Source organism: Leptodactylus fuscus, chromosome 2, assembly GCF_031893055.1.
Source record: "Leptodactylus fuscus isolate aLepFus1 chromosome 2, aLepFus1.hap2, whole genome shotgun sequence".
Taxonomy (NCBI): domain Eukaryota; kingdom Metazoa; phylum Chordata; class Amphibia; order Anura; family Leptodactylidae; genus Leptodactylus; species Leptodactylus fuscus.
Window position 1 is genome coordinate 113,477,711 of NC_134266.1, and position 19,967 is coordinate 113,497,677.

A 19,967-nucleotide genomic window follows, 5' to 3' on the forward strand; every position below is an offset into this window, starting at 1 on the left:
CTTTGAATTACCAGTCAGAAACTGGCACTATATGGCAGTAGCAAGAAATGAGGGTATTTGTAACCCCAATATATTCTTTGAATTCCCAGTCAGACAATGGCACTATATACCAGTAGCAAGAAATGAGGGTATTTATAACCCCAATATATTCTTTGAATTCCCAGTCAGACAATGGCACTATATACCAGTAGCAAGAAATGAGGGTATTTATAACCCCAATATATTCTTTGAATTACCAGTCAGAAACTGGCACTATATACCAGTAGCAAGAAATGAGGGTATTTGTAAACCCAATATATTCTTTGAATTCCCAGTCAGACAATGGCACTATATGGCAGTAGCAAAAATAGTGGGTGTTGAGAGCTGTTGGTTGTCTTCTCCTTCCTATCCTGTCCCTGCCTACCCAGAATCTAACCCCTAGCTAACTGGACGGAAACCTCCGTCCCCGGTGAATTGCAAGCTCAGAATGACGCGAAGCTGGGCGTCGCTGTTCTTTTAAATTAGAGGTCACATGTTTTCGGCAGCCAATGGGTTTTGCCTACTTTTTTCAACGTCACCGGTGTCGTAGATCCTGTCCCACCTACCCTGCGCTGTTATTGGAGCAAAAAAGGCGCCAGGGAAGGTGGGAGGGGAATCGAGTAATGGTGCACTTTACCACGCGGTGTTCGATTCGAACATACCGAACAGCCTAATATCCGATCGAACATGAGTTCGATAGAACACTGTTCGCTCATCTCTACTAAAAATGATTAAAATTAATAGGGGTGCCCAAACTTTTTCATAGGACTGTATAACGGCAGTATGAGCACCTTTTAGATGGCCACAGACTTTCCTGCTCCCCCCTCCACTGTGACACAGTGGTAATAATGCTGTATAATGTGGGAGGGGGATACTGCATATGCGACCTTATCCTAGAACTGAATCAAGAACAAGAAACAGAATGATAGGTCTCTAGATAGCTGGAAGGAAGCAAAATGTGAAGAAACGTTATCCTTTATATAAGATGGTTGAGCATTTCTTGTTCATGGCAGTTCACATACTAGCTGGATTCTCCTCAGTGCCACAGCCATATAGGCTCCCACTATATATTCTATATGTGCCATACGTACTGTGAAGGCAGTCTCACAGACACACCCTTAGTGCCGCAGCCGTATAGGCTCTCACTATATTCTATATGTGCCATCCGTACTATGAAGGCAGTCTGTTGCACACACCCTCCGTGCCGCAGCCGTATAGGCTCTCACTATATTCTATATGTGCCATCCGTACTGTGAAGGCAGTCTGTCACAGACACGCCGGTTGCACTGGCGGGCGGAAATGACGTATCAGGAAGTGTATACTGTAGTCTTTGGGGTGAGCTTCGTTCATGTGCTGGGATAGCGCTGCTCTGTGCAGAGTATAAGGGACCACTGAGGCGGAGGATAAGATTATACAGTTGTGGCGGGATTGTAGAGAAATATTCCGGCGCTCCAAGGGAACAAGAATGGAGAAAGGGATCATCGTGCTTGACTGAGCGCCCTCTAGTGGCGAGTTATTGGTAATGACGCTTCGCTGGTATGTGGCTACCTGGGCGAGCCCCCGATCACTGTGTGTAGCATCTTGGCCGACTTCTAGTACATGATCGGGCACAGGTTTCGGATTGTTGGCGATCTTTATCTTTAGCTGTTTGTTTCTGAAGTTTTCCTGAACACTTTTTTTTTGTGGCCGTTGAAACGAAAATCTCCAGCGTGTATATTCAAGGGGTTGTCCAAGAGCAGGACACACACTCACTTCTTAAAGGGGCGTTCCCATATTATAAAGTGATATTGCTAGGATTATGCCATCAATGATCAGGAGACCTCTGGAGCCTTCACAGTCTTGAGAATTAAAGGGAGTCTGTCATCGGCTAGATCGTTTTTTTTAAATAAGCATATATTTCCATATCCTTTAGAAAGGCTATTCTAGGCATACCTTTCATTCATTGATCTGCGCAGCCGTTTTGAATTAACCGTTTTCTATGATATGCTAATTACTCTTCAGGGAGCACCGGAAGCGTTATCACTGTTCTCCGAGCACCGCTGTGTCATCAGCCTTCCCTGGTTCTCACCGCTCCCTTCTTTCCAGATGATCCCTCCTCCTACAGTTCTTCACTACTTCCTTCAGAGCAGTTAGTCACGTACAGTGCGATTAAAATCTCGCACATACAATGCATGTGAATAGCTGCTGGAAGCAGTGAAGAGCTGTAGGAGGAGGGATCATCTGTAAAGAAGGGGACGGTGAGAATCGGGGAAGGCTGATGACGCTGCAGTGCTCGGGGAACAGCGAGAAGGCTTCCAGTGCTCTCAGAAGAGTAATTAGAATATCAAGAAAACCAGGTTAATTAAAAAATGGCTGCTACTACTGTAGGTAGTCTATGTAAAGATATGCTTATTTAAATAACGATATAGCCAATGATAGACTCCCTTTTAATTCCATAGTGTCACAATGCATTCCTTTCTAAGTTTTACTTGGTACAAAGGTATCATTAAGTCCAATTTTGGTCGCATAGCTTGGGTGTGGGTCAAGTCCAAAATTGCCTCCTAAACCAATAGTAAGGTGTGTAGGTGCAGAAACTTATGGACTACATGTTTCATTTATATTCTTACTCTTTTTCAGGTTACTAACAAATCCATAGTGACCTTCCACTAGGTCCTGTTATGGGATGTTATTGTACGGCTGTAAAATGTGGTGGAGCCATGACCCTTTTTTGCAGGAGGTTGTACGCTTCTCTCTATGGTGTCGGGGCCTGACTTTTTTAATGCAGGTGAGAAGATTCAGTGACAGACTTCTAATGTTGGCAAGAATATAACAGACAGTTAATTTCCTGTTATTTTCTTGTCCTCCCAAGGTTGTGTTCAATCTCTTGATACCAGATCACAATGCTGATGCCTTTTCTCCACCAAGACTTGGACCATGTACGTTTGGAGACCATGTAGTTGAGCTACTTTTTGGTGGTTTAGGACATTGGGATGCGGAACACTTTCTGTTCATAGCAGAGCACGGATATGTCTATGAACACAACATGGCTTTCTTCCCTTTACTGCCACTGGTAATTGGAGGCCTAGCACGAGGACCACTTCTGCCTTTGGCAGGGCTGTTGAGACTGCGTAGCAGATTGCTGCTTTCTTCTGCCTTTCTAACCTCTGCTTGCACTACTCTGGCAGCAGTGTCTTTGTACCTCCTTGGATGTGTGACTTTACAATCACGCCGTTTAGCATTTCTTGCCGCGCTTCTTTTTTGTGTAAGTCCAGTTTCCATTTTCATGACTACTACCTACTCTGAAAGCCTCTATGCATTGGCAGCTTTCACTGGGTTGTGGCAGTTACAGAAATGTAGGACGCTATGTGGCTCTGCGTTTTTTTCTTTGGCCTCTGCTGCACGTTCCAATGGGTTGGTTAATATTGGCTTTCTGCTGCATTCGGCAGCAAAGGCAGTGATTCAGAAGAAAAGTCATTGTGGGCAGTTGTTGAAAACCATATATGGGATTCTTCTGGTTATTTTACCTTTTGCCCTTTTTCAAGGTTTTTGTTATGTCAGGTCTTGCCTTGAGTCCTACGAAAATGATCAAGTACCTCAAGAACTTATACAACTAGCGAAGGAAAAGGGATACCGTTTGAGAACTGAAGCTATTCCAGCTTGGTGTATGTTTACCTTTCCAATAGCATATTCGCATATACAAAGTGAATATTGGGATGTTGGACTGTTTCGATACTTCAAGCTACAGCAGTTGCCTAATTTCCTACTGGCTTTACCCGTTATAATTCTGAGTATATCTGTAATAGTGGAATACACAACTTCTAATGTAAAGCTATGCAGCACATTGGGCCTGTCTAAAGTGCAGAGTAAACACACAACTGGATTTTATGGACCTCACGTGTTTGTCCACGTGGCACATCTTGCAGCTCTCACAGGATTTGGATTTCTGTGCATGCACGTGCAGGTAAATAGATTTAGCTATCGCAAGCTACTAAATGTTTTGGAGAACCATAAATTTGTTTTATACCATACAGAAATGTCTAGAGGTTTTAATTCTCAAGCTGTCCAACATGCGGAGAGTATGAGGTGGAGAAAAAATGGTTCAGGTAGTGAATCTAGATTAGGATAGACTTACTAAAGTAAACACGACCCTGGTATGAAATGCACCAAATACCACATCCTTAGTGGGTAGAGATTCCTGGTAAAGGAGGTATATCATTCTGGCTGTAGTAAACCTAAAATGTAGACAAACTTATCATCTGGAATAAGATAATTCTGCTGCGTTTTTCAGACTATCACAGTACCTGTCTATGGTTACTGTAGGTAGCTAGCCATAAATTTGGGCTACGGTCTAGCCTTCACTTTGCCACAGATATAATCTCAGTAGGTACTGTATTCCCAGAAGATTCCTGAGTGAAAATACTCTATTTTATAGTATAGAAGACATACAGATTCTGTGGTGTGTTTGTCTATCACATTAACCTATACCATGAGTGCGTTTACCCTAAGCATATGGAATATTACACACGTTTATGAAATTTAATGTTGCTTTGTTCTCGTTGTAGGTGCTTACAAGACTCCTCTTTTCGTCTTGCCCTGTACTCTTCTGGTTCTGCGCACATGTGCTATACAAGAATGAACCATGGATTTGGGGTTATAAGAAAAGTAAAACTACCTACAATCCTGCCCTTCAGTTAGTTTTGGCCTGGACTTCACTTCAGCGAGGGACACAGATTATCCTTGGGTATTTCTTAGGATACTGGATAATTGGAACAGCCTTGCATGTAAACTTTCTTCCCTGGACATAATGGGCAGAATTTGGAAGTGAGTGTTCGGGGAAAATGTAATTATAGGGACAAACTAACTGATCTGTAAATACTGTGTGAGAATATATTTGGTACACCATAATAAATATATATTAAAAAAAACAACTTCTCTGTTTTTCACTTTTTATTGTACATCACGTTCAGCCATATGCTGGGCCCCTGGTAAGATTTGGTTACTGGCTGCTTATTTGTGTTGGCCACCACGTGACCTGTAACAAGCAAAGTGATCAGTGTGACACAGCAACCTAACACTTAGTTCTCTAGTGCAAGTGCTGCTTTAGCAGTCAGTGCAAATTAATATCTTGCTCAGGCCAGTTCCAAGATGCAATAATTTTAATTTAAAGGGAGACTAACACTTTCCCCAAATACATTCAATTGTCCCTATTATGTTACAGAGCACATTACAAGTATAAACAATATAACTTGTATATGTATGCCATTTAAATATATTCTACCTGTGTTTGAAGGAGAAAAACGGAGGCCTGGTTCACATCTGCATTCAGTATCTTGTTTTGGGGAGTACGCAGGGGACCCCCTGAACAGAATACTGAACATATTGGCAAGTAGCTGTATTTTGTTTTGCTCATTTGTGCCTGAAATGAAGATTTATTTATTTTCCTGTTTTTCAAAATAAACCTGTTTTCTGCATCTTTTGTACCTTCCCCACAACAGATGTATTCAGAGGTTACTGAAGCTATTCCCAAATGTATACATTTTAGGTGCATAATGATCCATCTCAACTCCTGCTGGCACACTTTTGTTTAAGTGGGCGGATCAAGGTGGGTCAGGGTGAAAACTGTTTGGCCCATTAAGTTTATTGTAACTTACACTAGAAAATTGGCATGAGTTATAAAATCTACACCAGTGGAGGAATTAAAGGGGTTGTCTTGGATAACTATAAATCCCTACACTAATCTAAATACCCTCCCCCCTCCTTTCTAAATTACATATTTAATAAAAAATGTATATATACCCATATAACTGTGCCAGTGACATTTTCTGACGACTGCTTTTCCCATTTCCAGAAACAGATTGTTACTACTACTTCTTCCCCACGAAGAAGATGCTAGGCGCTCACCCAGAAATCACTCAAAACATTGCTATAGTTATCGGTGCACTTATTAATAGACCTTTTTTTTTTTAAATAAATTTTTGCCCAGAAAAACCCTTTGGCATAGGAAATTCTTGCTTGATAATAAAAGTGGCAGATATTCCTAGAACACCCCTAAGTGGCCCTTGCATTGTTACTTGGGATGACCGATTCTTGTATGCAACGACTCCTCACCTCCAGTTGGGGTGTCAAGCTACAGCAAAGCAAGGATTGAAGTAATCACCAGGAAGCCTCCCAAACGCAAGCCCACCAGTTGCTGAATCACAAACATAACCTGAAATCATTGTTAAAAGTATACAGTTCCAAGCTGTATCAGTCCAGATTTCTCATTCACTGGACATAATGTGTACTGTGCCACCAAATTTGGTTCTGCTAAGCATCTGGAAATGATCCAGGCAGAGACAAGGGTTTGTAAGCAAGGTGTCACCTATGTCTGGATAGTGGACAAGGAAACTGTAGGCAATGCTTGTAGACAAATCAAACAATCCTCTTAACTGGTCTGTCTGGTGCATGTTGCCATCTGTGCGTGTTCTCACGTAACCACTACTGCAGCTGGGTCACAATTGCTTGGGGGGCAGGCTTTTGATGAAATGGTCATCCTAGTTCTCCCAGTCCAATGATGTGCCCTCGCAGCACAACTGGTCAACTATAACCTAAATCAAAATTGCAATGAACTGGGCATTTTACCTTGGTTAAGATTAATGGCGACTTAAATCACATTTGCTTTCTACTGTATGTGTTGAGCAGACTTTGCAAGAATAATCTTGAAGTTTCGTTCTGATTGACCACATCCGAACCAGAACTGCTACAGTATAAGACTCCGGGGTGATCAAACATTCATTTTCCCTGGGCTTCGGAACAATTTCCTGCTGTGTTTGGGTCTTCTAACAGACGTCAGGGATCGCTGAGGCTCAAGTAATAGAGATATGACATTTGCATCTATACTTCACAACTTCACATGCTTCGCGTCAGGCAAAAGCATTAAAGAGAATGGGAAGTCATGCTGCAGCCCAGCAGAGGGGAGTAATACTGTCTGAAGAGACCCCAGAGTATAATAGAAGTTCTGAGTCAGACGTGTTTAGTCCAAACAAAACTGCAGGTAGAACTTGGCAAATACTGTAATAACAAAACCAAAAATCACACCAGTTATTCTGTTTGATGTTTGGTTATTTTTTTCGATTATAATCCAGGGAAAAAACAAGGGAAGGGAAAACACAGCCCTCCTGTGTGCTGAAAATTATAGTCCAAACATTCTGATATTGGAAAAAGCTGGAACACTCACTTGTATCAGTAGTGCAACAATCGTACAAAACTTCCTAGGTTCCTCCGGCTTGGAACGTGATAACACAAGTAGAATCCAGGTAAGTATGAAGTCCAGCGATATCGCTGGACTTCATACTTACCTGGATTCTATTTTTTTCGATTACCCAGGCCTAAGACCAGTGTTACCAGATCAAATTTGCAACCATTTACGTATTATATCTGCCTGAGACATAACTGCATGCAGAGTTTTGCAGCAATTTTTTTTGACTGTACATGACTGTATTTAGAACTAAATTTTAAAACATCTGACTAAATTTTAAAACATCTGTGAGTCACATATGGATAATGGCTTCCACTGTACCTTCAGTAAGAATTCCTGGATCATATTTTACACTGACATTACTGAAACTGATCAATAATACATTATAGAATTGTGTATGGGGAAAAACACCCATGGTAATATTTATACAAATAAAATATTACATTTACAAAAACAAACATTCATCTCAAAGCTTTCAAAATAAAGTAGTACACGTGAGGATCTCCAACAACAGTATTTGCTCTTTACAGATGGATTTCGAAGTCTAAAGTACTAGAAAACTACCATCCAATGCCCAGTCTGTATACAACAACCTGGCTTCATCGTGCACAGTTCTTTGTGGTGTTGCCATCAATAAGCTTCTGGTAATGCGAGTCCAAGTATAGCTTTATATAGACTGCTGTAAATAAAACAGATCAGGCTTCCCCCCCATTATTTATGGGAACAGGGATGTGTATAATCTCCTTTCATCACAAGTCTACAGCTTCTTCTTCCACTGTTCGTTTGTCTTCTTCAACATATTTCTCCTGAAATGAAAGTGTTCTGCCATGTGGGTTAAAGAAGCAATCCAGATAAAACACTTTTCATCCTTGCAACCACCTCTCACTTACTAGGCTTCTTTTGTGTATTACTGCCCTTATATCCCTACAAGCCAGCTTCTCAAAACTTCTGATCAGACACCATCTTAACTTTTATATTTCACTTTTTTTGTGCTATTAATCCCATGATACAGCAGTGCAGCTAAGAGAATTGTACCATCACTGCCGCTGGTAGTATTATGGAAGGATGCAGTTTTCAGATTCTTGTGTGTAGACGTAAGGTCCCAACCCATAGGAATCATGTAAGAATGATCGTCACACTTTTGATGTGCCAGTGAATTTTTCTTGTTATTATTCACACTCATGATAGTAGTAGAGTGTATAGTTAAACGCTTTTCTGTATTCGCAGATACCTTCTTCAGACTCTTGACAAGTAGCTCAATAGTAATGTTTCCACACAGTAATGGCTTAAGTAAATCTCAGTGTCAACTCCGTACGCTCCCAGTTCAGGGTCCGCAGTTTGTAAATAGTGGGATTCGATAAGCGTGGACGCTGCGCGGCTGTGGTATACGGCATGCACACCAGAGAAGAGAGCGCTCTTTTCTCTGGCGTGCATGCCATATAACACAGCCGCGCAGCGTCCACACTTATCGAATCCCACTATTTACAAATTTCAACTGCAGATCCTGAACTGGGAGTGTACAGAGTTGACGCTGACATTTAGTTAGCCATTACTGTGTGGAAACATTACTATTAAGCTACTAACACTACTTGTCAAGAGTCTGAAGAAGGTATCTTCAAATACAGAAAAACATTTACCGTAACTATACACTCTACTACTAACACAAGTGTGAATAATAAAAAGAAAAATTAACTGGCACATCAAAAGTGTGATGTTCATTCTTACATCATTGCTGCTGGGGGACAGTGCAATTGAAGAAACCAAAAATATACAGTCAGGAAGGCTGCACTGTGAGCTCCTCCATTATAGGTGTGTAACACAAGCTGGCTTATCAGCAGAAGCTGATACTACCTAAATGAGGTAGTACTGAGATTCTATCCATCCATCTATACTGGTGTATACTGTAAACTGGGGCCACTGCTCCTGTGACAAAACTTAAAGAGGACCTTTCACCACTTTTGGGCACATGCAGTGTTATATACTGCTGGAAAGCTGACAGTGCGCCTCCAGCCCGCAACAGTACCCGACGCCGCTATCACCTCCCTGCTGTTTCCTCTGCACGATCCATCCACCAGCTTGACACTGGTAAGTTCACGTACGCCATAGCCCTTCCCTTACACAATCGCGCATACACTGCGCTACCCCCGTCATGTCTCCGGGTCCTGCCAACTTTGCGTCCTCCGCCGCCTTCTCTTACCTGTCCCGCGGCTCCCGTCTGTCCCTCGCTGCGCGGAGGCATCCTCCTGCTCATCTCCGCCGCCTACACTGGGCTAGGCTGCCGCCGCGAAGGTTCCTATAGCAGCCGCTAGCTCTCCCACGCCTTCCACACAGCTCAGTGTGTCCAGGCTGCTGCAGGCTATGCTATGTAGCCTGCAATAGCACTGGCACGATTATGCAATACATAGCAATACATTACGATTTCAATGCATTGCATTGTTCAGGACACCCCCTGCTGGTGTACAACGGTATTATTTTGCAAGCTGCTGGATGCAGCCTGCAAACCTCATTAGCATTAAAATAAAATAAAAAAATAAAATAAAAAACAATACTGTGACACACACACACATTACCTATCCCCGCCTCCGAAATCCCCCACTCTACTAACTAAACTAAACATTACGCCTGCATACACTCACACTATTTCAGCGCACCCCCTGCTCTCATTCACACCCACTAAACGCCCATGTATTTGCTGAAAATACACGTCTACAAATACACGTGTAAGGGTCCATTCACACTGCGTAACGCGGCGCTCATTTGGTGCTTAGCTTTACGCCGAGCGCCGCGTTACGGGAGTGTTTGCACCACTATTTACGGTGCGCGTTTACGGTCGCGTGTACGCGGCGTTAACCCGATCAGAAAATTTCACCCTCGATTTACACACTTCTACAATCACCGCAGACGAAGTCGCGGGTAGCAGCTAGTATATTTATAAAAGGTACTATTGACATTAAACTCTTACCAGATATCAGTAACAGCCCATCCAATCTACACACGCAAAGAAATCAAACTGCATCAACAACCTCATCAATGGGTTTTTTAAAGTGGAATCCGTCTGAAGATAAGTCATGTTGCTTTTTTCCTCTAGCTGGAAAAGAAGAAAGTCAGCTAGAGGAAAAAAAACTGCTACTGACTCCCATTGAAATGAATGTAAGGTCCTCAAAATCAACCTGCAAAAGGCTGTGTAAACATACCCTTACAAGGGGGCATAGTCTTGTTTATCTATACATTGCTTTATTAAATGAATATTATGATGTGCTATTCATAACATCAATCTTTTGCAAGAGGATTTGTAAGTCAAAAACCGTAATGGCTCAAAAAGAGAATATTTGTAAACCTCTCCATTATCTTATCTCTGCTACAGTCTCTACTCTTAGTTTTGAGGCAAAACTGATATGTAACATCTTAGGGCACGTTCACACTACAGTCTGTGTGCGACAGGTACTGTCCGCCCCTAGTGTCCGTTCAAAATCTGGCACGGACATTAGGAGCGGACACTAGCTGTGTCCGTGACACCTGTCATTTATTTAAATGGCGGTCGGGTGCGTTCTTTTGCACTCCGTGCCCTTCCTTCACTGTCCGCTTGTAAAGATGTCCAACTTTTCAAGCGGACAGAAAAAGAACGCACCCGATCGCCATTTAAATAAATGACAGGTGTCACGGACACAGCTAGTGGCCGCTCCTAATGTCCGTGCGAGATTTTGAACGGACACTAGGAGTGGACACTACCTGTCGGACACAGACGGTAGTGTGAACGCCCCCTAACTCTAAAATAGGAAAATAAAATAAGCTCTCTGACGTTTTTTTTTTGTTTTTTTTTTTTAAACACTTGTAAGGAAAGGATACGATGTGAAATGGAAATCTGCTCCCACTGCTACAGACATAAGACTTCCAAGTGATCTATTATCCTCCCCAAAGCAGAAACCACTGGCTTTATCAACAGCTGCCAAAACTTTCTTCATACTTTCTTCATCCTAAGCGAACACAGAACAATTACATTATTGACACCACAACAACAGATTACAGGTGCTTCGCTTGCACTATTGTGGATAGCAGGTATCTATATTTGTGATAAATATTGTAATACAAATAATTATGGATGTATTTCAGTATTGTTAGGTGACATTCTTGCTGAATGCAGGGAAGTCTAGGGTGGTCACTTTAAACAGTTATATCAGATATTTTATTTCCTCTTTAAAGGGATTCTTACATTAGAATCCAGTTTTAAGCTAAACCCACGTCGGATTAGCTTTAAGAAAAGCTATGCCTCCCCTACCTTTAGAAGTCTTCTCTGTGCCGCCGTTCCTTAGATATCCTGGTTTTCGTCCATATGCTAATGAGTATTCTTGCAGAACTCATTAGAAAATGGAAAACACTCCAGCCCTGCCGCCTTTTTGTTCGCTGCCTCCGCCTCTTCTTTCATGTTAGACCACAGGAAAATGGCTGACTGCACATGTCCATCGGCCATTTTCCTGTGGCCTATCCCGTCCGGCCACAGGAAAATGGCAACGGATATGCGCAGTCGGTGCTTTTTGAAGACGACATGACAGGATAAGGAAGAAGAGGCGGAGAAGGGGAACAAGAAGAAGGCGACCCTAGATAGTTTTCTCTCAGCACTGGGGACGCTGAATAGGTAGGGGAAGAATAGCCTTTCTTAAGGCTATTCCGAACTGGGTTTAGCTTAAAACGGGATTCTAATGATAGAATCCGTTTAACGTGGCTTCCTGCTTTCATGCATTATAGAAGAACTTGCCCATTTGTACATACTGAGAAGTAGATGTCACCTAGCAATAGAGACATAAGGGAAAGAAACTAGCCAAAATTTCTTAACGTCTATTACAATATTTATTAATGTTACATGTCCTGCCAGAAAAATGTTAAGTTTAGTTACCCTTTCAGCAAAACATGTCACATTACATTTATTCGGCAGCATATTTTTTTCCATTGTACATCTGTGTGGAAATTTTCTGATGTATATGAACAGGGTTGCATGAGATGCGGATTTTGCAAAATGTGTGCTAACCACTGAGCCACTGTGTTGCCCCTGGAACAATGAAGATTGTTCATTGTAACGCAATTTTAAGCTGAGGCCTCTTTCCTTAAGCCATCCAACAGTGTACAAAGTGATAAGGGATTAATAAATACGGTATTCAGCATGCTACAACTGCACTGGCCCTATGACATCACTATCTCTGAAGTTCAGAGCTGAAGTATTGTTAAAGGGGTTGTCCCATCACAAGGATCCTATCTATACTGCTTGTTAATGTAAGACTTTTCCTAAATACATTGCTTCAGCAAAACTGCTTTGTTTGTCCACTATATTACTTTATTCTTTTTTTTTTTTTTTTACACATCCCTTGACTTATCTGGTCAAAAGTCAAGTGATGTATCTGCTGCTCTGAGGGGGGAGGGAAGAGGGGCTAAGTGCACGGGAGCGAGCCCGGAGGGGGGTAGTTTACACTTTATAGGGGGATGTGGGGGGGAGAAGGGGCCACCAATACAGACCCGGCATCCGCTGTAATAGAGAGGCGGATACCAGGGAGTGTAGACACAGGTGAAGCCAGCAGCGGCAGGAGTGATGCTGATATTCTGGAGGGGAGGGAGGGGCGGAGGAGCGGAATAGCAGCATCGCTCCTGCCCCTGCTGGCTTCACCTGTGCCGGCGTCTACACTCCCCAGCATCCACCTCTCTATTACAGCGGATGCCGGGTCTGTATTACATTGTGATGGCTGTACGTCCGATGCCTAGTGCATCAGCAGCGCACACGCAGGGCCATCGGCATAGAAGCAACGACTTCTCGCCGCTGGCTTTGCATATGTAACCCCGCCCACCAATGACACAACAAAGCCGGAAGACAGAAGAATTTACTGCAGCGAAGAGTGGTGAGTATGCGACGTGGGAATACCCCTTTAACAATAAAGCCGCAACTTAAAGGGGTTGTCCAGGATAAACACTTTTTTTTGTAAGTTAGGTCAGGGGAGGGAAATAAAAAAAAACCCAAAACAATACACTCCACCTGTATTGGCGCATCGGGGACAGGTGTCTTATTTTTTTTTTTTTCACGTTCCTGAACAACCTCTTTAACAGACTTTTCCTTTATTAAACAGCATGTTTGTATGCTTCACTTTTTGAACTATGAACTGGAGGAGTTTTCTTTTTAGTACAGCAAATTCACATATGTGAACAGGAGGTAACAACTGTCCTGTACTGAAAATGCATTAAATGGTCACTGTCTATTATGTACCAAGGGACTGTAATAATTTACTACATGAAAATAATCTTTCTAGTCTCTGACCTTCACACTAAGTGGCATGAATGACACCAGCCCATAATCCTCAATGACCTCTGCCAGTTTCTCATGAAGACTTCTGTGGCGACGGAAAAATGGATCAGAAGTTAAATGCTCAACCAAGTAAGAAAGGTCCATAACCTCAGTGTAGTAGTCCATGTTAAAAGCTGCAATAGAAAGAGACAGTTACATTTTCTTACGAGACAATTAAATGGGTTGTACAGGTTTAGAAAACATGGCTGCTTTCTTCTCATGATGTGACTTCATATCCGTTGGTCACATGGCAATGCTACAACTCAGTCCTATTAAAATGATTGGGACTGAACTGCAGCATGAGCATGTGACCAACAGACGTGACGTCACTTACTGAGAAGAAATCAGCTATGTTTTCAAATTCTGCACAACCATTTTTGTTCTTCACTCCCAATCTTCCAAAAGCCATAACTTTATTCTGTTCACAAAGCCGTAAGAGGGCTTAATTGTTGCAGGACCAATTGAAATTATATAATTTATTCCAATGGTATCGATATTCCATATGATGTACTGGGAAGCTGCAAAACTTCAGAAGGGGTTAGAAATGGCTTTTTATTTTTTCAATATTTTTTTAAAGATACTCAATTTTTTGTATAATTCCACATGTGGGTTGTGTAAGCCATCTTTTTTGTGAAGCCAGATGTACTTTTTATTTACTCCATTTTGGGGAATGCCTTTTGTTTTGATCACCATTTAGATTTTTTTTCGGTTGAGGCAGAACAGCAGAGACAGTGTTTATTGTATCGATAAACATTTTATTAACATAAAAACTTAGTTTGGGCATTTCTGGACATGGAATGGCTAATGTATTGGGGTCTGCTTACTAATACAATACATTACTATGCTAAGGCATTGCAAAATCCATACACTGCCACTACAGGCTGGCTAGCAATAGTACAGCGGATGTTGGAAAAGCTGGTAGTGAAATACTGAATTAAGGTGCGATATGTATTGTGTCGTTTAAATACTCGCTTTTTGCAGACTGAGTTAACTAGCTATTCATATGCAGCTGTGCAAACAGTAGTGCCTCCTGGTCTATGGTTTCTAGGAGGGCATTAGTCACTACTAAGCAGCCCTGGCCCCTTGATGGCTTAGGTCAGTTTTTAATTGGTCTACAGTAGGGGTAGGGAACGTACGGCTCTCCAGCTGTTGCAAAACTACAACTCCCAGCATGCATACTTGCTCTTCTGTTCTTGAAACTCCCATGGAAGTGAATGGAGCATGATGGGAGTTGTAGTTTCACAGCAGCTGGAGAGCCGAAGGTTCCCTACCCCTGGTCTACAGTGAGCCTTTGTGGACAATAATAGTTTGTGGGAAAACACCTTCAGCTTTCCAGATTAGTCGATGGCAGTTATGATACAATAGTTCCAAGTCACTGGAACCCCCTGCTTGTAGAAAAGCCTTTTTGTAACCACTTGTAAATTTACATCTCCACCGCTGCATCAGTTAGAAAACCTGGTATCAATGCCCAAAATATGCCCTGCATTTCACCAATCATGGCTGGAAAGAGAGGACCAAGTTCCAGAGCTCAACCCAGATTGTGAAAAGGGTCAAAGGACTAGAGAAGGGAGTAAAAGAGCAGCTGCCACTCCTGTCTGCATTTGTAAAATGCCTTAAAGAGGACCTTTCATGTCCTCAGGCACTTGCAGTTTTATAAACAACAACAAAAATTGAGGAATCCAAAAAGATAATAAAAATATATATATTTATTGAAAAAACAATAAAAAACATACAAAACATATAACATACAATGGAGGGCAACACAGAGGGGTCCGACTGTAGAAAAACAGTCCAACAGAACCGTACCCCTCTCACTACTGATGAACCAGAGAGTTTCTCCCTATATATATGGTGTATAATCCTAATTAATCAATCCCTTATAGAAATAAATAAATACACTGCACCAATACAATGCACATATGTATAATAAACAAAGTGCATAAAATATACATATAAACCTCCAAAGGAGTATAACCTCTATAACACAATCCCCAAAATTGGGGTATATTATACGTATAATGAGGAGTAACTAGTTTAAGAGGTGAATAGGAGGTATAACAATGAAAGTCATAGGTCCAAAGTCAATACATACCCATAGACATTTTGGCAGTGTAAGTAAACCATAAGGGGTTAACCCCGGAACAACAGGAGTGAGGGAACCAAGACACCCCTTGCAGTTTTATATACCGCTTGAATGCCAACAGTGCGCTATCCCGTCATGTGCCCCTGGTAAAGAGCTATCGGTGCTGATACCGTAGCTCTTCAGTGTCAGAAGGACATTTCTGACAGTCTGTGAGGAACGTCCTTCCTGACAGTAGAGTCCATAGAATTGTACTGTCAGAGGGGGCTTTCCTGACCGCCCAACCATGACTCTGAGTAGTGAGGAACACCCTCACCCCTCAGCGTCATGGTTGGGCGGTAAGGAACGCCCCCTCTGACAGTACAGCTCTATGGACTCTACTGTCAGGAAGGGCGTTCCTCACAGACTGTCAGAAATGTCCTTCTGACACTGAAGAGCTTTCAGTAACGGCAACGCCGTAACGGCAACACCAGGGGCTCATAAAGCGAAAGCTAATAGTGCGCTGAATTCAGCGCATTGTTGACTTTCTAGTGGTATATAGGTCCTCTTTAAAGTATGGATACTGCTTGCTGTAAGTGAATGTGCATCTGGGTTACTTGGCGACTGGAAGAAATCTGTTAAGTAAACTGGGGCATGAGCATAGTCTGTTCAACTGCCTCTGTTTCACATTTGTACCCTCCATCAAGGACACTCCTTTAACATCCAAGTGTGACCCTGTAATCAGTGTCCCATCCCAGGGTGTGTAAGAGGACTGGGCACCAAAGCCATCATGAGCAGAGGAGGAGTGAGCGGCCTCTGTTATCTTAACACTACTAAGCCCTAGGATGTTGCACTGTCATCTATACTGTTAAAAATATCACATAATAAACATAGTGCAGGGAAAAAAAGCCTCATACTTACCCAGTCTACCGTACTGCTCAATGAGGTCCACCTTGGACAGGATGTTGATGTGAGGCAGTTCTATATGAAGCATGGTACTCAGTGATGTACACAGGACAGATATGAACTTGGCTGGGTCTGTGCAATAATGAGAATCCACAAGATGCACAGCGCATAACTAGAAAGAGAAAAAAAAAAGTATAAAAAGCTTGTAAAGCAAGAAAATAACTTTAGAACATATAAAAAAAACTGGTGCAAGTAATAACCTTAGCTCACTTTCTAGGTTTCATAATAAGGGTACAGTACTCCTAGGAAATGGCAATGACTCAGCCACAATCTGGTTAAAGACCAGCATGTTTTCAAATTGACTACTGATGTCCCTGCAGCTTATGCAGGCAATACCTGTAAAGCCATGAGACCCTTACCCTAAAATCTTTACTAAGCCTGTGTATTGGCACCATTTGTAGATGCTGCTCTGTTTCTTAAAGGGGGTTTTCCCACAAATGTAACTACATTTGCAAAATGTTTAACTTTTAGTTGTCTACAAATTTAAATGTAAATTAACTTTTTGCCAAAGTTTTAAAGATTTCCTCTAACCATCTTAGAAGTGGCCGTCTTTTGTCTTGATCAGTTGCCAATGGATAAATCCATGAATGCAGGAACTTTCTATTGTCTGAGACTATGGTCAGAAAACCAGCCATGATTTCCCTATTGTCGACAGATTATTAGGCAGGAGCACTACATGTATGAGAAGATAACCTGGCCAAAATGTTTGGGTTTCTGTCAAATGCCAGGCCATAGAAAGTTCCTGCATTCGTAGTCCATTGGCAACCAATCAAGGCAATAGACCGTCACCACTAAGAGAATTACAGAAAAATCTTTAAAACTCCACAAATTTTTTTTATTTATTTATTATTTGTAAAAATATTTAACTTTTAAATGTCTACAAATTTAAATATGGTTATATTCATGGGAAAACAAACCCATATATAGAAATTACAGAACACAAGTATCAAGTCTGAATAAAGCAAATGTCAGGGAGTTATTTATTTAATATTATGTGCTCAAACTACTATTACAACATTCCTAGTTATAAAATATCTCCATGTGCCAACACTCAATTGCAATTTCAGCTGCTAGGTTCACACTAGCACTCTGTCTCCACTTGGGGATTCCGTTCCTCATTCCGCTTTAAAAATGCAGAGAGAAGGGTCCGGCAAGGACACCTCTTTACATCCTACGTGGAAACCCTGCGGACCCCATTATAGTTGGAACGATAGTGTAAACCTAGCATTAGATGTTTAGTTCTCATTTCATTGTCTATGTTCCATTCACTTCTATTAACACTTAAAGGGGCTGTCCAGACTACTTATTTATGTATTTACTTTAATTAGGCCAGAGGAAGTGAAAAAAAAGCAAACACCCCCCCCCCCCCCCAAAAAAAAACAAACAAAAAAAAAAGATCCTGTCCGATCCTGCAGCTCTGCTATTTTCCTCTGGCAGAGGTCCCCGCTGGATATGACTGCTAAAGCCAATCGCTGGAAGCAGCAGGACTGGACCACACTGGGAGGACACTAGAGCACCAGGGACACGAGTATGTTTACTTTTATCCCTCTCCCAGCCTAATTAAAATAAATGTATTTTTAGGGGGTGTTCACACTAGCGTTGGTGTCCGCTCAGCAGTGTCTGTGGCTATTGCCTGTACAAGATTTTAGCAACGGACAATAGCTGGTCCGTTTGCAATTTCCATTCATTTCAATGGATTTTATCGTGTCCTTTAGTGTCCGTCAGTTACTGGCCGTTATTTTGTGTCCGTTTATTTTGTGCACATGCTCAGAAAGCATAAACAACAAAACAAAACAAAAAAAAAAGGGACATTAACTGATGCTAAGGGCTCATTCACATCTACACCCCAGTCTCTGTCACGGTCTGCCAGGTTTCTGTCTTCTGTTGGCAGTCGACAGAAACCTGAAAATGTAGATTCATTTTCCATTAAATGCATCAGTTACAAAAACAGACGCATTAACATCAGCTACGCTTGATTTCCGTTTTCAGACGGTGTCCAGCCGTGAGCGTTTTGTGCTCTCTGTGGCAAAATATATATTTTTTTTTAACCGGACACAAAGTCCTGCATGTCCGACTTTGTATACAGTTAAAAAAAAAAAAAAAAACAGTTTCGCCTCGGAGAGCACAAAACGCTCACCAGCGCTCATGGCCGGACACTTTTCAAACCCCTTCAAATGAAAGAGTTTGAAAAACGACTGCAGGTTTCCGTTTCCTGCCCATTTTCGGCAGGAAACGGAAACCTGCAGAACGGAGGCCGGGACACAGATGTGAACAAACCCTTAGTGTCAGTTAATGTCTGTTATGACAAGTGTCCGATTTTTTTTCTTTTAAGCGGACAGTTTCATAACGGAATCCAACGGTAGTGTGAACCCTGCTTTAACCTGGATAACTCGTGGGTAAGCGCACCTTTGCTGCCCCCTGTGGTAGACAATGCATGTTGCTGCTTCAATGTCCTGGAATGGGGTTATTGGCATCTGCTCACCCTCAATCCCCAGCTTTGCAGCTGCCGCAGGATGTTGGGCAGAGCAGGGTGGTGGGTGTAGAGCTCCACTTGTCCAGGGCAGTCAAACAGCAAGTATGTCCCCCGTAGACTTAGCAGTCGGTCCCGCAACCAGTCCAGGTTCCCTTGTAAATACTCCATACAGTATAACAAGGCTCCGTTAGGTCCCAGGTGCAGCTCCGACATCACCTCGGTGAGAGCCAGCAGCTCCTGTAAAGTGACCGCTGCCCCCGGCTCGTCCTCCCCGGCCGGGTCTAGATTAATGATGGAGGACCGGCGGCCCATGCTGGTTAGGAGGGCGTGCATGGCACGGACATAGGTGGTCTTTCCGGAGCCGGGGGGACCAATCACCGCCTGGCCGAAGCCAAGAAGCGGCAGCTTATTACCGCCGCTCGCTGTCTCCATGTTGTGGCTTGTGGAGTCTTCTTCCTACAAGGCGGCCGCTGATGACGTCTGATGGAGATAACTGTTGATGACGTAGTCATGACTCCCAGGAAGCGGGGGAATTAAAACCCCTGAATGTGATTGGAGGATTTACTCTTATCCCCTTCTTCAAGGGTTGTGAGTGACTAAATACTGTACTGTCCTTATCAGTCATAGTAAATAGCCGGCTCACTGTCAGCTGGTAAGGACTTATTTGCCCCCTAGTGGTCGGGTCCTAAACTGAACTAGCATTTACACAGCTCACAATGAATTGGCTAAACCCTACTACATAAGGACCAGGTCCTCCCCAGTGACAGTATAGACCCAACCCAGTATAGGCCCATCAATTGTAGGGTCCATTTCTGCCCCCTATTGGTCAGGTCCTGAATTCTTGTAGTATTTAGCTTCTTCACAGTTGCTTGACTAAATCCCACTCTCTGTAAGGACCTTTTTAAAGAGGACC

The 19,967-nt window shown here is 42.5% G+C and overlaps 2 protein-coding genes across 2 annotated transcripts; one reads left to right on the top strand and one right to left on the bottom strand.

Annotated features, from left to right (window-relative positions):
• The first annotated feature begins 2,639 nt into the window (after window positions 1-2,639).
• On the top strand, window positions 2,640-4,873 carry PIGV (phosphatidylinositol glycan anchor biosynthesis class V). Its single transcript, XM_075262717.1, has 3 exons — window positions 2,640-2,782; window positions 2,867-3,958; window positions 4,560-4,873. Exons 1-3 carry the CDS (start codon window positions 2,681-2,683, stop codon window positions 4,800-4,802), a joined length of 1,437 nt encoding a protein of 478 aa, XP_075118818.1. The 5' UTR covers window positions 2,640-2,680; the 3' UTR covers window positions 4,803-4,873.
• A 2,492-nt stretch (window positions 4,874-7,365) lies between these two features.
• Window positions 7,366-19,535, bottom strand: GPN2 (GPN-loop GTPase 2). Its single transcript, XM_075262718.1, has 5 exons — window positions 19,064-19,535; window positions 16,537-16,693; window positions 13,530-13,690; window positions 11,081-11,208; window positions 7,366-8,056 (listed from the first exon to the last, which is right to left on the bottom strand). Exons 1-5 carry the CDS (start codon window positions 19,484-19,486, stop codon window positions 7,984-7,986), a joined length of 942 nt encoding a protein of 313 aa, XP_075118819.1. The 5' UTR covers window positions 19,487-19,535; the 3' UTR covers window positions 7,366-7,983.
• Window positions 19,536-19,967: the final 432 nt, after the last annotated feature.